Here is a 15,971-nt window from a genome sequence, read left to right as displayed (position 1 = left end):
AGTACTCAGTAGTCAACAATATTCACCCCCACACACACCAGGATAAAATAGCTTTTCAAGTAAGTTCTGTAAGCTTTTCAAGAAACAGAGGAGTTTAATTTTCATAAATTCTTCTAGAAAAGAAGTCAGAACACTGTCCAGCTCATTTTATGAGGTTTAAATAAACTGACATGAAAACCAGACAAGGCCAATGTGACACAGGAAAAGTAAAGGTCAGTCTAACTCATGACCATGAATGAAAAATCCGAAACTAAATGTTTGTGAACCAAACCTAACAAAATGTAATGGTTTAAAATGAGAAAATCTATTATATGTAATCCACTATTTTAATGAATTAGAAAAAAATCCACATAATCAAAAGAGATTTAGGGCAAGCATTTAAGAAAATCCATCAGCCATTAGTAGAGAAAATTTTTCCTTCTAAAGGGAACCTATAAACACCTATAACAAATATTATTTTCAACTGGTAAAGCCTCAAAAAATGCTTTCTTTAAAGTCAGGATAAAGGCAGCAGGCCAAACACTCTTACCACTTTGGATTGGACATCCTAAGTAGTGTGCGAAGAAAGAAACAGGGACGTGGAAGAAGAATTGCAATAACTGGGAAAAAATCATTCTCAAAGAGAATCTATAGATAAGCTCTTAGACATTAACACAGGGTCTGGCACAAAAACGTCCCTCTTTTATGAGCTGGTAATCTATATCAAATCTTTTATTACAAAATCTTACGTATGTAATTCTGAAACATAATAATATCACATTCAAGCATACCATGTGACATTTGAGGTGAAATGTTCAAATTACTGTCCATTTCGTGCAAGACATTCACATACCCTACCAACCACACCCTAGCAAGCCTTACTTCTGCTGGACCCTGTATTCATCAAGATCCCTGGATACTTAATAAGCAAACATCAATACTATTCATATATACCAGCAACAACCTATTAGAAAACAATTCTTAAAGATTATATTAATAATCACAGCAAAAGCCATGAAGAAATAAATCTAACAAAAGATGTGCAAAATACTTTTGGAGAAAATTGTGAAATATTATTGAAAGATGTAAAAGAAGACAAAAATGTCTATGGATGAAAGATTTAGTATCATAAGGATGTCAGCCTCCCCACTGCCACCCCAATTACACTACACTCTCAGTGTAGATCCATAAAAAACCACAAAGGTCCTATCAGGGACCTTAGCTGATTATCATATTCATAAGGAAGAGAAAAGAAGAATTTGGATTTTAAAGGAAAAAAGAAGTGATAGATTCATCTCCTCTTATAGCAAGACAAATTAAATCTGTAATAGTAAAACAGTGTGGTGCTGGTCTGAGAATGGACCAAATGAATGCCCCAAAACAGAGCTTCAAGTGCATGGAACTTTGTGTTTGGTTGACCAGGCATTCAACATCCGTGAACAAAGGATGGTGTAGTCAATAAAAGGTGCTGGGACAATGGACCATCCATGTGGGAAAATAGTAAATCGGATCCCTACACGTCACCATACTCAAAAATAAACTTCATGATTTACTACTGTTTCAAAATGAGAGTTATCAAGTACCCAGCACAAAGCTCAGGAAAGTGCCTTCTCAAACTAGGGTCATTTACCAATTCAGTCTTTGGGAAATTTTCCATTTCTTTAAACAACTACAGAGGTATAGTTCAAGCAAGGGCCAGCTCTCTTGAGAAAGATCATTACATAAAAACACTGGCAAAGAGCAATGAAGAAGGAAATACAGAGGAATAACTTAAGGACACTTCTTAAATTTGGCATCTTGCTTTGAGGCAACCTGGATTCAGATGATCATCATCTCTGCAGTGAAGGGGAAACATGACTAGTTAATGTGTGAGCCAACGTTCACCCAAACAACTGAAATAATATAAACTTCTCTTACCAATTGTCAGATCAGACTTTCTCAGAAATAGTCCCCTTTCTGAGTTAAGACCCTGAAGTATTGTTTCCAAGTGTATCAGAAAGTTTGCCATGTTTTGTGATGTAATTCTTCATCTTCAAGAAAATACAGAAGTCTTTTTTGTTTCCTTCGTAAGAACACTAGGCTAACTCACAACTCACCGAAGAACTGAAATGACCTATAATCGATGACTTTAAAATCACATTAGAAATATATAGGAAATGGAGTCATTAGTTTAAATTATTCATTTTAAACTTGGGCTCTTAGATATACCTTCGCTACTGGGTGAAGAAGAGGAAAATAGGATTCCTTGCCTGCCACACACACAAATATTAAAGATAACCTGAAGTCCAAGCATTGGCATTTTTGTAAGGTACTGTTTTCTTAGTCCACCTACCTGAATATTCTGGCAATATTGGTGCACACGTCCTTGTCACTCATGAACTGCCCCATCACTGTGCAGAGCTGGGCAATGGCACCGACACTCAGCAACTTGCTTCTTGCTAGTGGTGAATCAACCAAGTTTCTCAATGTAGCAGTCATCTAGGATAAAAGCATGTTTTTGCCATTTTTTTTAAACTGGAAAATAGAGCAACACTAATCAGCCCAGCATAATTCATCCTTCAAGTTTCATTATATCTGTTATGCATCTCCCACCAGAGACTGTGGGTCTAGGCAAGAACAGAATAAAAGGAAAACCAAGAAATGAATACAAAGAAAACCTACACTGATTCAAAGGTAAAGAATGGAATATTCATGTTAATAATCAGTTAGTATACCAACACCCCAGGTTACAGAAATCACCATCTGAGTTTGTAAACAGACACAAGATCATCAATGGACCCTGCGACATGCCACATTGGTTCCACAGATTAGAAATGTCTCATTCCAAATAATGCTCTGGCCAAAGAATACTACTTAAGACTGTTAGTTTCATTCATTTTCTACTAAGAGGCAATTACTGATTTCTTGCAAATTTGTCTTATTTTGTAAAAAAAAAAAAAAAAAAAATGTTGAGAAAGCTCTCTACTTTAGCCTTTGTCTGAAAGTTGAGAAGTGAATAATGTAGTAAATCCCTAAGACTGATATTGCTGTTACCTAATAATTTTATAATATGCACCGAGATCTTTCCTCGTAGGATAGTGTAGGCAGGTTACTGGTTAAGAGAGTCACTCAGGAGTTGGATGGCCTGGTCAAGTCCCAGCCCTGCCACTCACTAGCTTGAGTTAGCAAGTGAACCTCCTTGGGCATATTCTCCCTCATCCGTAAAGCGGGGTGGTGATAACTGCCATGGGGTTGTGAGGGCTGGATGAGATGAGGTGTGGGAATGGCGTCGCCAGTGCCGACTACCTAGCGATGGCCAAAGATCCTGGGCGTCGTCCCCGCCTTTGCTGTGGGACTTCACATCCAACATGCAGGAGAGAGATTACGGGTCTTAGAGTCAAATGATGGAGATTCAGGGCCCAAATCTCTTCTGACTTATGTGACTGAGGCACTCCCTCTTTCTCAACTTCCTCATTTCCTGATCTGTGAAAAGGGCGTTGCAACCCCTGCTCACAACTAGGTAGTTGTGTATCTCCAATGGAAAACATGTGACAATGCTTTTGTACACTGTAAACCATTATGTCAACACAAAGCAGCTATTTTCAACCTTTTTCATCTCATGACACACATAAACTACAATTCTGTAACACAACATCATATATTATATTTTTTCTTGATCTGACACAAAAAACATAGGTATAATTTTGATTTATCCACACTGGACAGCTATTGTTGTGTTAGCCGTTGTCATTTTTTAATTTGACAATCTAAGGGAAAATGAGGTCAGTGCTTAAGACTAAATATTTGGGTATTGAATGTTTAAAAATTCTTGCCGCACTTTTGACACTGGTTGAAACTAGCTGATACAAAGCATCATTATAGCCATAGTTTATAAACTTTAAAATCAACTATTAAAATACGATTCTTTGATTAGTTTTTCTTTGTCATAACAGTAACAAAGTTTTTCATTAAAATGTAACTATCTTGAAAGCAGAAAAAAATATACAATGCTTCAGATAAATGTGTACAAGTCTTTTATACTCAATTGCACATCAATTCAGTAAATGCCTCCCTGAAAGTTTCAGTGTCCAAAATGTTGGAGGAGAAACACACAAGGAGAGCATTTCACTTGACCATGAATTTACATGGTCTCCTAGGCTAAGGAATGGGTCTTCTGTGAAAGCTAATAAACCATTTTAGGCATCCCTGGCCGACACCGCCATACAGTGGAAAATTCTCATCATCTAAGCCTGGCTCTACCTGTTCTCCTTCTTCGGAGACAGCCCAGACAGTCCAGCAAGTGCTGCTGGTTTCCGTCAATCCAAGGAATGACTCACCAGCTTTCCCACTCAGACACTAAAGAACAGAGATGCCCGAATGAATCCTGGCCTAAACCCAGGTGGTCAGAGACCATGGAAGACTGTGGAACATTCATTCTAACCTTACACACAGGGGCAGTTCCTCCTTCCTTGTCCCCAGCCCTTCACAGATTGACACCTTGACCTACAGTCATCTTGCTCCTCACATCTAACCTTCAGCAGAACACACTAAGGGACAGTAGTTTTCTTAGGAGCTTTTATTTCTTTGTCTCAACCTCAGTTTTTCTCCATCAACCCTATTTCTCACCACATTACAAAATATTAAGATAGTTCAAGGTTCTTTTGCCCCCAAAATGCAACTTTTACAGATGGTCCAACTCAATAGTGAAAGCACACATTTACATGTAACACATCATCTGATTTTAAATCCCTATGCATTTACTGCAATACCACAGTATGTGGACAGTTCAGTCAGATATAATACCTTGAATATTTCCATGCTGGTAGTTGTGATGCTGATAGAACATCTGAAACATACACCACACACTTGAAAAATACACAGTAATACCTAGATGTATGACACCACCATCAACTCAGTTGCTTAAGTTCCAAACCTCAGAGACATCCCAGAGTTCTGCCTTCCTGCTTTCTGTCACCGTAAGCCCTGCTGGCTTTTTGTCCATTGCTCTGAGGATAAGATTCTGTTTCCTGACCACAATTTATAAGGTCCTGAACAATCTGACTCTTATCAACCCCTTAAACCATACCTCTCATACCATATACAAACAATTTAGTATTAAGTCTATTGTCTGTCTACTCCTCTATGCTAGAAGCATCAGTGAGGGCATGGACCTATCTGTCTTTCCACCATTGGCCCCCAGGCCCAAATCCAGTGCCTGGCACACAGTGGGTCCTCAATAGACATTTGTGGATGGAATAAATGTCAAGGTGAATACCTACAAAGGAAAGGCTTGGGTGTAAACAGAAAGGTTAGGGTATCAGAACACCATAGATTAATATTTCTGGGGTAGATGCATTTTAAGATGGTTTTAAAGGAAAAGAGGAATAAAAAATAATGGATAAAAGAAAAACAGACTTCCTAGAGGAGCGTCTGGTCCTCTGTGTATTCCCTATTTTATCTCATTCATGACAACAGTTCCTTTCTAGGCACCAAACTTCCTTCCCCCTTTCTTTTGTCACACCAGATTAGTCATCTGGTCTACCACTTCTTTCCATTCCCAGGTTGCTGATTCAGTTTAAGCCTGCTTTATCTCTTTCCCCAACTCTACAACTCACTGTCCCAGCTTCTTCCACAGTCTCTCTCTTGTTCAGTTCATCCCCACAGTGTCTCCCTGCTGCCAGAGGGAGCATCTCAAGACTCAGTCTTTCCTGTTCAAAGACATCCTCTGACTTCCGGTGGCCTATTGGGCAAAATCCATATCCTAAAGGCACTTCGTTCTCTAAAGTACAGTTCATCCCTCCAGGCTCATCTCTTCCCTCTTCTCCCCATCTTTCAGACTCTGCACCACACACAATGTCCTTTCACAATTCCAAGCCTTTGAAGAAACCATTGCTTTTGCCCAGAATGTCTTCCTCTATCACATTCCTGCACACTTTCTCCAACCTGCTCATCTCCTGCTCATTTTTCTGGACCAATCTCAGGCTCACTTGTCTGTGAGGAGACTTCAGCAGTTGATCACGTCCTCTTCCAGGTTAACAAACCACCCCCTTCATGCCTGCACCACACCCATCACAGACTCATAACTATTTGTTTCATGCATCCCCTCTCCTATGATGAGCTCTCCTGGGGTACAAACCATTTCTTGCTCCTCTTTCAACTCAGAAAACAAACATGCCCATGAAAAGCTGGCTGGATGAAACACAGAAGGAGAAGGGGGAGAAAGAGAAGAGGAGGAGAAAAACAAGAAAGGAGGGGGAGGAAGGAGATTAAGGAACAAGGTAGCCAGAAAGGGAGGCATTTCCCCTTTAAGGAGCCTCTGGCAAGAAAGTGCCTGGATTAGCAGAGGCTTGGTAGTAAACCAGAGTTTAAATCCCTGAGGGGGGAGGATCAGGAGGAGGTCACCAGGCAGATGCAGCCATGAAGGCCCCCATTTTGAGATGCTGGCTGTGAGCCACCAATCTCGCTGTGGGGGTGGAGGTGGAGTGAATGCTGAGTACAGTAAAGTGGCTTTTTTCTGGGAAAAATGTAAAAAGATCGGTGGGGGAGAGTCTAGCTAAATACTGTGGTAACAGGAGAGGCAAATTCCAAGTCAACCCACTTAACTCTCAATATTGTTCCAACTTTTAACAGAGATAAATTTGCGGAAATCATGAGTCGTGTGCTCTGTAGCAGTCTTTGTTCCTAGCCCCCTGGAAAGCCCACCCACTGGGCCTGCAAGAGGTCACCGAAACCCAAGCTTTATGCTCAGAAAAACGTATTCATTTCTTTCTTGATTTTCTATTCTAATTTATAGGGTCACTAACTCCACTTAGTTATGTACTCTTCTATTTTATTGTATATAATCTTTTAAGCCATCTCAAACACTTTATGACAAAAAAAAAAAAAAAAAAGAAGTAAAAGTTAGATATCTACGCAAATGCTTGGTTAGCTTCTAAAGGGTTTACTGGAACAATTCCCAGTCTCTTAACTGTCATCTCATCAAGAACTGGAAAACACAATACATGAATTTCAATTTTTATTTTTCCCATCTCCTAATCTGCAACCCTTTGGGACAGCTATACTGAGTTAGAAGGCAACCAGGAGGAAGAAGAAAAAGGAGAAGAATGCGGAACTGGTAACCCACAAAGAGGATTAATAAAATTTTGTGTCCTTGTTTAGTAGCAGTTAGATGATGTCTGGGACAAAAGGGAACCTAACTTTTCAGTGTATGTCAAGGAAGAAACATTCCAGTGTGATTCTGGTTACTTGTCTGTTGAAAAATGACTGAGCTACCCTCCACAACTCATGGTATTCACTTGTTCAAGGGAGTTCTTTCTCTTTGTATTTCCCCAGATTCCTTGACATAGCGGGTACTAATCCTTTCCTCCAGCCACAATGTCCAAGCAAAATGCCTGGTGAGTTTGGCAAAGCTGTTCTATTGCACATTGAATTCAGCCTCAAAGTTCTCACTGTGCAGTCAACATTAGGAGATCCATTTTAAAGGGAAAATTAAGTTAAGAAGTGATTAGATGTTATAAAGGCTAAAACAGCATTTTAACACAGCAAAATTAGAAGGCAAAAGATTTAGCATCTTTTTTTTCCCAAATTGATTATAGGTACTTGATTTTCAATTTCAAGTAGTTTTCAACTGGTAGTTCATTGAAAAATCTTAATAAACACAATATGAAGCCCTTCTGATTTAGATCAGTGGACTGACAAACGACAATACAGACCCAGCAGGTATGGCTCCATTCCCAGCATCCTCTACGCACTGGGGTGAGCACAAGTGGGGAGGGCTGGTTGGCCCACCTGAGCCTCCACATACTGCTCATTTCCCTGGTAGGTGACCCTTTCTCTTCCCTTTGCACTATTCTTCCAACTGAGTCCCCAGTCCCCAGGGATCTCACCAGATTCAGAAGTTAAAAAGGCATTTCGGCTAGCCCAGGAACTTCACCATCAATCGTTAATTGTTTGTTGGAGAAATGTTTTCCCGATTTCAAAAAACTGGCTTTCAAAGAAATCTTCGGAACATAATACAATTGAAAACTGTACCATTGATATTTTGAAAGTTGTTTTTCTTCCTCCACCAAAATTAGCATCAAGATTTAGTTTTATTTATTTTTATACATTGAATGTTATTATGAAAAGGATTTGAGCAGCTACTTTATGATTTACAAAGCTATCTCATGTGCTTGATCTTATTTGCTCCCTAAACCAACCCCAGGAGGCAGACAAAAAGGTATTATGAGCCTCACTTTTCAGGTGAGAAAACTGAAGCCCAGATAGTTCACCAGCCACCAGGCAGGTGGGCGTAAAAGGCTCCGATTCCTTGTCTGTTGTCTCCCCCACTCCATTTGGCTGCCTCTGAAAGCATTTTATTCCTCAGTCATCTGCAATATCCATAACCAAAATCCCTCGAGCTTTATCTCAACTTAACTACCGACTGCAATATGGCTCACTTCCTGCTGATGTGAAAGAATAAACACAGCAGCCAGAGACCACAAACAGTGTCAAATGATTTAAGACCAAAGCCACACCATTTTCCAACCTCAGCAAAACCATGTCCCTCAATTAATAAAAGCACATTCATTTTTTGGATTTGTGCCCAACTGAGACCACATATATGCCAAAACCAGAGCCTATGTGGTAACCCAAGAAGTTTCAGATTGTCTCATATATGATTAGTACAGTTCTGGCCGACAAAAAAGAAACCAATGACAAGATGCTACTATATACATGAAACCACTAGTACCAAAAATCCCTAAGCATTTCATTGGAGTTAAGATATATGCATATGAAAGTAATATTCATTCATAATCCTTGATAACATGTGGTGCCTGGCTATGGAGCCTGTTTGGCACATTCCTTCCGTGGGTGTCCCACATCAGCCACAGGAAGCGGTTCTGTCCTCCTCAGACCCTCAGCGTCCTACTTTGAGGTTCTATTTAATGTGTTTGCCTATGTTTATTATTATTCCTCTATTTACTGCCCCTAGGTCAGTAACCTTGGTAAAATGAGTAGGTAGCTGGCTCTTCCAGTTGTGGCTATTAAATGTGTCAGTGTAGCTGAAATTTTGAATGTCATATAAACTATATAGAAGGCCAATGCAATAAAATAAGGAAAGTGAGTCTGAAGAGGCATGCATTAAGAACTATCAAATAATAACACCGATTTTCACAATGGCATGTTAAAGGTAGTGATGTTCCTTTATTGCCACACTAAATATGTCTATAAGGAAGAGATGAGGCTGAAGCTGATATGACAGCAATTGAAAGCAAATGGCTCCCCCCAGAAACTGCAGGAGCAGGATTACTCATTTCCCACTCTTGGTGTTCCTTCCTTGTGAGGAGACTTCCTTCAGCATATACTCCTGGCCACTCTCCACCTCTCGCTTCCTGTTGGTGAGCACGGGTGTCCTCTGCTCCTTCAGGGATGGCAGCAGCCTGTGACTGGGTGGGCAAATCTGATTTGGGGATTCAGGAGTAAAAGGCATGTCTGCTGAAGCTACAATCCTTCAGCCATGATGGTAACTTTCCCCTCCTCCCCTCTGCCTTAGTTTTTCCTCTTACTTTCTAGTTCAAAACCTCAGGCATTGCATGTTTGGGGCCTGTGAGTCTCCCCAAATCTTCAGACATGTTGTCTCTGGAGAATCTGAGGTAAAGCAAGTTGCCTATATGTAGCTCCTTACCAAGCAAGGGAAGAGTTAGGCTCTGACTGCTTCCTCTCTCACGCTGTTTGGGTAAGAGGCTGGTTAGTTATATTGCTGGGCATCCTTTATAGGCACACAGGAAACTCATAAGGAGAAAATAGTTGTCTTGTTCCCACTAACAAACATATCATTAAAAAATTAGCAAGCCTAATAACCAATACCAAAGATTGTGACCAAAAGAAAATTTCATCTAATCTCAAAATATATGTTAATAAGCAAAATAAGCCAGACAGCACTCTAGTCAACTATGTTGCACCCTATCGCGTCCCTCGTTTTAGTAATGGACTATGATTATGGCAGAAGCTGGGCGGTGGGCACACGGGACCTCTCTGTACTATTTTTGCAACATGTTGTGAATCTATATTTAGTTCAAAATGAAAGTTAAAAAAAGGCAGACACAAAAAAGTACACACTGTACAGTCCATTTGTATTAAATTCTAGAACAGCAGAGCTTATCTATGATGAAAGGGATCAGGAAAAAAACGGTTCCCCTCTGTGGGGGTGGGGAGTAGGAGAGTGGGAATTAACTGGCAAGAGGTGGGAGGAAAGTTTTGAGAAATCTGCATCTTGACAGAGGTATGGATTACAGGGCTGTATGCTTTTGTCAAAACTCATCAAACATATCAGATCTGAGCATTTCATTGTATTGTAATAAATTATATACCTCAAGTAAAGCAATTAGAAGAAAGTAAATGGCCTCATCTGCTGCTTTCTATTCCAGCAAAATCTTCAAAAGAGATGCTTTAAATTTTTTTTCTGTTTAATTATTAAATCTCCAATAAAATTATCTGTATGAATTTAAGAAATATAATCATGGAAATATTTGCTCCCACTTTATAAGTATGCAGTTTATTCCCTCCAAAAACCAGAGCTGGGTTCCATCAGGTAGAAGTTACTGCTGTGGTTCCGATTTTGTGGTTTGAAGAGGGGCAGGCTTCCCATAGGCAACTTAAGCCAGAAAATGAGAGTTAACATACTTTCCAGTTTAGTATGTATACTCATAATAATTAATTACCTAAATACACATTTATTAATCTTTACATTTTAAAACTATTAAATATAACTCAAGTATGATTTAAAAGATCCCAATCACCTTGGTACAATCCTTAATTACTAATATAATTTAAATCACTGCTTAGTTGAGTCCCCAGACTTTGGTCAAAGGCCTCTCTTAAATCCCCGAAACTCTCATAAAGCAGAGAATAACTACCCAGAATTCTGTCTTGCTGACGTAACACACCCCCCTTCCAATTTTAGTTTCTCTCCAGCAATCTTCACCACATAGCTTGTCAAAGCCAGAAAAACAAAAAAGATTCAAGATTTGAAATCCATCTCTAACTCTGTCATCTTAATTCCTTGTGATTAGCTCTTTTTATCTTATCAGAGGTAACTGCTTTTTGAAACTTCAAGTATTAATCATTCTGATCTTACTTTAATAAATTTCTGTTGAATGCCATAAAAATTCTAGAAGAAAACACAGGCAGTAAAATCTCAGACATTTCTCTTAGTAATGTTTTTTACTGATATATCTCTTCAGGCAAGGGAAACTAAGGAAAACAAATGAGGCTACATCAAACTAAAAACTTTTTGTACAGCAAAGGAGACCATCAACAAAATGAAGAGACAACCTACTGAAGGGGAGATACATCCACCTTCCAATACATTTCAGGGGTTAATATCCAAAATTTATACAGAACTTATACAACTCAACACCAGGAAGACAAATAATCCAATTAAAAAATGGGCAAAGGACCTAAATAGACATACAGATGGCCAATAGACATATGAAAAGATGTTCAAAGCCATTCATCATCAGAGAAATGTAAATTAAAACCACAATGAGATATCACCTCAAACCTGTCAGAATGGCTATCATCAATAAATCAACAGACAACAAGTGTTGGCAAGGATGTGGAGAAAAGGGAACCATCATGCACTGTTGGTGGGAATGCAGATGGGTGTAGCCACTGTGGAAAACAGTATGAAGTAAAAAATTAAAAATGGAACTACCATGTGACCCATGTGATTCCACTTCTGGGTACATATCTGAAGGAACCAAAAACACTAATTCAGAATATAGGTACCCCTACATTCATTGCAGTGTTATTTACAATAGCCAAGCTATGGAAACAACCCAAGTGCCCATCAATAGGCAAGTAGACAGAGAAGTTGTGGGACATACATGCAATGCAATATTACTCAGCCGTAAAAAGAGAATACATTTTTACCATTTGCAACAGCATGATTGGACCTGGAGGGTGATATGCTAAGTGAAATACATCAGTCAGAGAAATACAAATATCATATGGTTTCACTTATATGTGGAATGTAAAGAACAAAATAAATAAAATGTAAACAGGCTCATAGATACAGAGAATAGATTGATGGTCGCCAGATGGAAGGGGTGGCAGGGGACTGGGTGACAAAGGTGAAGGGACTGAGAAGTACAGATCGGTAGTTACACAATAGCCACGGGGATGTAAGTACAGCATGGGGAATGCAGTCCTTAACGCTGTAATAACTGTGTGCGGTGCCAGGTGGGTACTGGAAATATCAGGGGGACACTTTGTACAGCACACGATTGCCTAGCCAAGATGCTGTACACCTGAAACTAATACAAAATAATATTGAATGTAAACTGTAATTTAAAAAAATTTACAAAAACAAAGTAGCAGAATTCCCCCTTTCCTGTGTGCTCTCCACAGTATTTGCCAAAGCTGGGCAATCCTTGTTTTTAAAACCTCTACTCTCTCATAGATCACCATCCTATCATAATTTTCTAATCACTTCTTTTTCCTCTTCCCATTCCACAGATCTGGCCATTTTTACAGAGTCTGTTCCCAACCCTCCTGAATTCTCTTTCTATACTCGCCCCTTGAGAAATCTCATTGTCTTTCTGGACTTCAACTCTTACCTCCATGTTGATGACCCTAAACTGCTCCTTCAGTTTTACTTTCTCTGCTAAGCATCAGTTTATATCTCAACTGCCTTCCAGACAGTTCTGCTTGGCTATTATGCTGGCACATTAAAGTTCTATGTTAAGACTAAGTGCATTATTTCCTTCTCTCCTCTCACCAAATCAGTTCCTTGTATAACTCTCTAATTTCTAACCATAATATCACTTTCTAAAATATCCAGGCTCAAAATGTCCAAGTCATCTGTCTTTGTTTAATTCCCTTTTCTTGTCTCCAGACTCAAGCCAAAATGAAGGAATAGAACAGGGATTGACAAAGTGGGAGGTCTTACTGAGGCCCTTCCATTGAGAGAACAGCAGAATATGACACTGGAGATGTACTGAGCAAGGAGGGGAAAAGGTTCAGATTTGAAGGACCCTCTGGGGAGAAGTCTGCAGGCTTAGAGCCCAGAGAAGTGAAACAGGTATGAGAGGAGGAAAAGCAAGCCATGTTGTTTGGGATGCTACAGAACAGTTTTAACTTCAAAAATGTTGTATTTAGAGCAGAGAAAGAATGTATTTCTCTAAGAATTGAACTCAAAATCAAATGGGCCAGACTGTAAAGAAAAAAAAGGTTGGAAATACAAACGAATAATTAAAAAAATTGGAATGGCCTAGTCGATCTGGGCATTAATAGTTACATTATATACCTATAAATTCCCTAACTCTATCTAAGTGTACCTTGAGATTTTCTACAATGACAGTAAAGCAACATTATACATGATGCCCTCAAGAGACCAGAGGACAAACGAGGTACCAGGGGAACTTGGGGTTGGTTGTGACTATAACATACACAGAAGACGGTTCTCTACTCCCCAGAAAAGGGGGCTGGGTGGAGACCACACAGGCTTTCTGGTGGCGGTGACTGCAGCAAATTTCCTCGCTCCTGTGTTACACCTTCTGACTGTTAGCCTTTACAAGTCAGAGAGGAACCCTAGCACCTCGGGATAATCCCATCTAAATCAACAAAGACAAATCTGTTTCCACTGGTCACTTCCTTGGGGCTTCAATTTACTCCTGGCACTTCGGGGGTCTTTGCTTTTTACCTGGCTTGTGTTTCTCTTTTTCTAAGTTTCAGAGAGCTCTCCCAAAATTCTGGTGTTCTGAAATTTCATGATCAGGCACAGTTTAATCTTTACTCTCTTTACAGACACACTCATGTCTCTGGGTTTGCCAGACTGGAAGTGTTAAAGCTTCCACTTAGGTCACAGGTGGTGGCACCGCAGTTCCTCCACGCATCAGCAATGATCCTTTCAACCTTCTCAAAATACTGTTAGGTATCTGACAGGTGGAACTGAATGCAGCATTGAACATGTGAATGTACCATGGTCTGGTGGAAGAATAAGGCCTCAGAACTCTATTGTCTGGACACAAGGATCCCCAAAAAGCCAGCCTCTACTGGCAGCTACCTTGTCCTCCACTATCTTACTCAGCACCTAGAACATGCCTGGCACAGAGCAGCCACTCCACAAACACTGGTGTCACCAATGTCTCTTGTTGTCAGCCACATGGTGATAAACATATATGCATGTGCATAGGTAAGAAACATGAAAAAAACCTTCAAAACCACAGCACTTTAGTTTTTTTCCTCTAAGCAACATCGGCCCATACATTGAGAAACTTTTCTTTCACACCCATTCCTTGATCTCTCTCCTTTAGCTCCAGTATAATCAGTCTAAAATCTAATAACGGCAGCCATGCCTTTTAATTGGGGCTTCTGTGTGTGAGATCTTAACTTTACAATCTGCCTATACCACTGACACATCCTCCTTCCATCGCTTTTCAGCTTTTGGTCTTTATCAGTTTAATATCTTGTACACATTCATCTTTCTGCCACTCTGATCTCGTTTTCTCCTTCCCGCAAACCTACTTCCAATTGCTCCCTGTTGTTCCAACACACTCCACAGCCTGCCATTCGAGACCCAGGACCGTAGCCTCTGAATCGTATCTGCATGCCTCCCCCACAGCACCTTCTGGACAGACCCACCTACCTCTTCAGTATCCCCCAAACACACCTTGTCCCATTCCCTTTCTCTAAATCCTACACAACCTTTATTGTGTAGCTTCAGATGTTTTCCATTCATTCAATGGCCTCTGCTGGGACTGCTTTAGGGAAACAGGATGACTCTAGCACTCTGCCAGATGCTAGAATGTACTAAGTTTTACAGTAGGCGGTTCCCAGAAAGGATGCTAAAGCTACTGAGGTTCTCCCGGTTGAAGTCATAAAGGACAGGAAGTCCCAGCGGTCCAAAGTTGCCTGCCTTTATCTTTTCTGCCTTTCCATGTTCTCTCTGGCTTAGAGATATTATTTTATTAGTACAGCCACAAATAAGTTACTTTTTTCATTGAAGTTGCCTTTTTAAAAAAGTGCCTGGAGCTATAGTTACCAGGTTCTGAAAGGTGGTGTAAACAAACAATTCTGCACATGCCCAGATCTGTTTGGTTGAATTTGCACGTGAACGGCCTGGTCAACAGCCCGTCAGTGTTACACACTCGCAGAGGAGAGGTTTTCATCTGTTCTTGCAGCGAAGTTCTGTTGCTTACTTCTTACCTGGTGGAAGAATAAGGCCTTCCCTACCATTCGTATGATACAAAACAGCTTGTCTTTGTTTTAATTATACATATATGAGGGAATGTCCAGTTCAGGGGATTCATTCTGCAAATGAAACAGCCTAAAACAACATCTCCTCCCCTTCCAAATCTGTAGACACACACATAGTGACATTGTATAGTTGATGCAAATGGCACTTGGTGACCACGGGCTAGGCCCCACTTCCTTTTGCTGGATGAGGAGGTGGGATGCTGACTGTGCTCCAGGGGGAGGCTCAGCCATGGAAGCAGCAGGTCCTAGGCAGGCACAGAGGAAGGCTTCGAGGCATGACAGCGCCTGGCGAGAGCCGGTAGGCAGTGAGGAGGACGTTACTATAGTGCCTCACACCACAGTTCCCTAGAGGGGTACGTACTTTACAGGAAAGAAAAGGGGCATCTGACCTAGTGAGTTAGTGTGCGCCAGATGATGCTGAGGAGAGAGGAAAAGGAAAGAAAAGAGAAACACAGGGGGAAGAACATTGTACTTGCTGGTACACCAGAGGTCCTAGTTCTTGATTTGATATACTCAATGCTCCTATATATTATATAGTTATATATTTTATTATATATGAACAATAAATACACATATAAAGTTATATATTTAAATTTATAAATTATGTAAATATGTGTATAAATATGTATTATAAAATATATAATTTTATATAATTATACATGAAATACATAATACTATATATAAAAATAGGTTGAAAAGAGCTCTTTTTAACCAGGCTATATATCCATCTATCCACAGATATATATCGCTCTCTATATAGGTATAGACAT

General features: G+C 40.0%; 1 protein-coding gene across 1 annotated transcript in view; it reads right to left on the bottom strand.

The window, feature by feature from the left end:
- ARMC2 (armadillo repeat containing 2) overlaps window positions 1-15,971 on the bottom strand; it is a 94,598-nt gene that overhangs the window by 32,537 nt on the left and 46,090 nt on the right. The window contains exon 10 of the mRNA XM_054568884.1: window positions 2,312-2,457. Within this exon, the coding sequence (XP_054424859.1) occupies window positions 2,312-2,457 (146 nt within the window). The remainder of the gene's footprint in view (window positions 1-2,311; window positions 2,458-15,971) is intronic.

Source organism: Pteronotus mesoamericanus, unplaced genomic scaffold, assembly GCF_021234165.1.
Source record: "Pteronotus mesoamericanus isolate MK-2021 breed Mesoamerican mustached bat unplaced genomic scaffold, CSHL_Meso_final contig_20, whole genome shotgun sequence".
Classification (NCBI taxonomy): domain Eukaryota; kingdom Metazoa; phylum Chordata; class Mammalia; order Chiroptera; family Mormoopidae; genus Pteronotus; species Pteronotus mesoamericanus.
The sequence above is the reverse complement of the archived record's forward strand: the minus strand, read 5'-3'. Positions and strand labels throughout refer to the sequence as shown.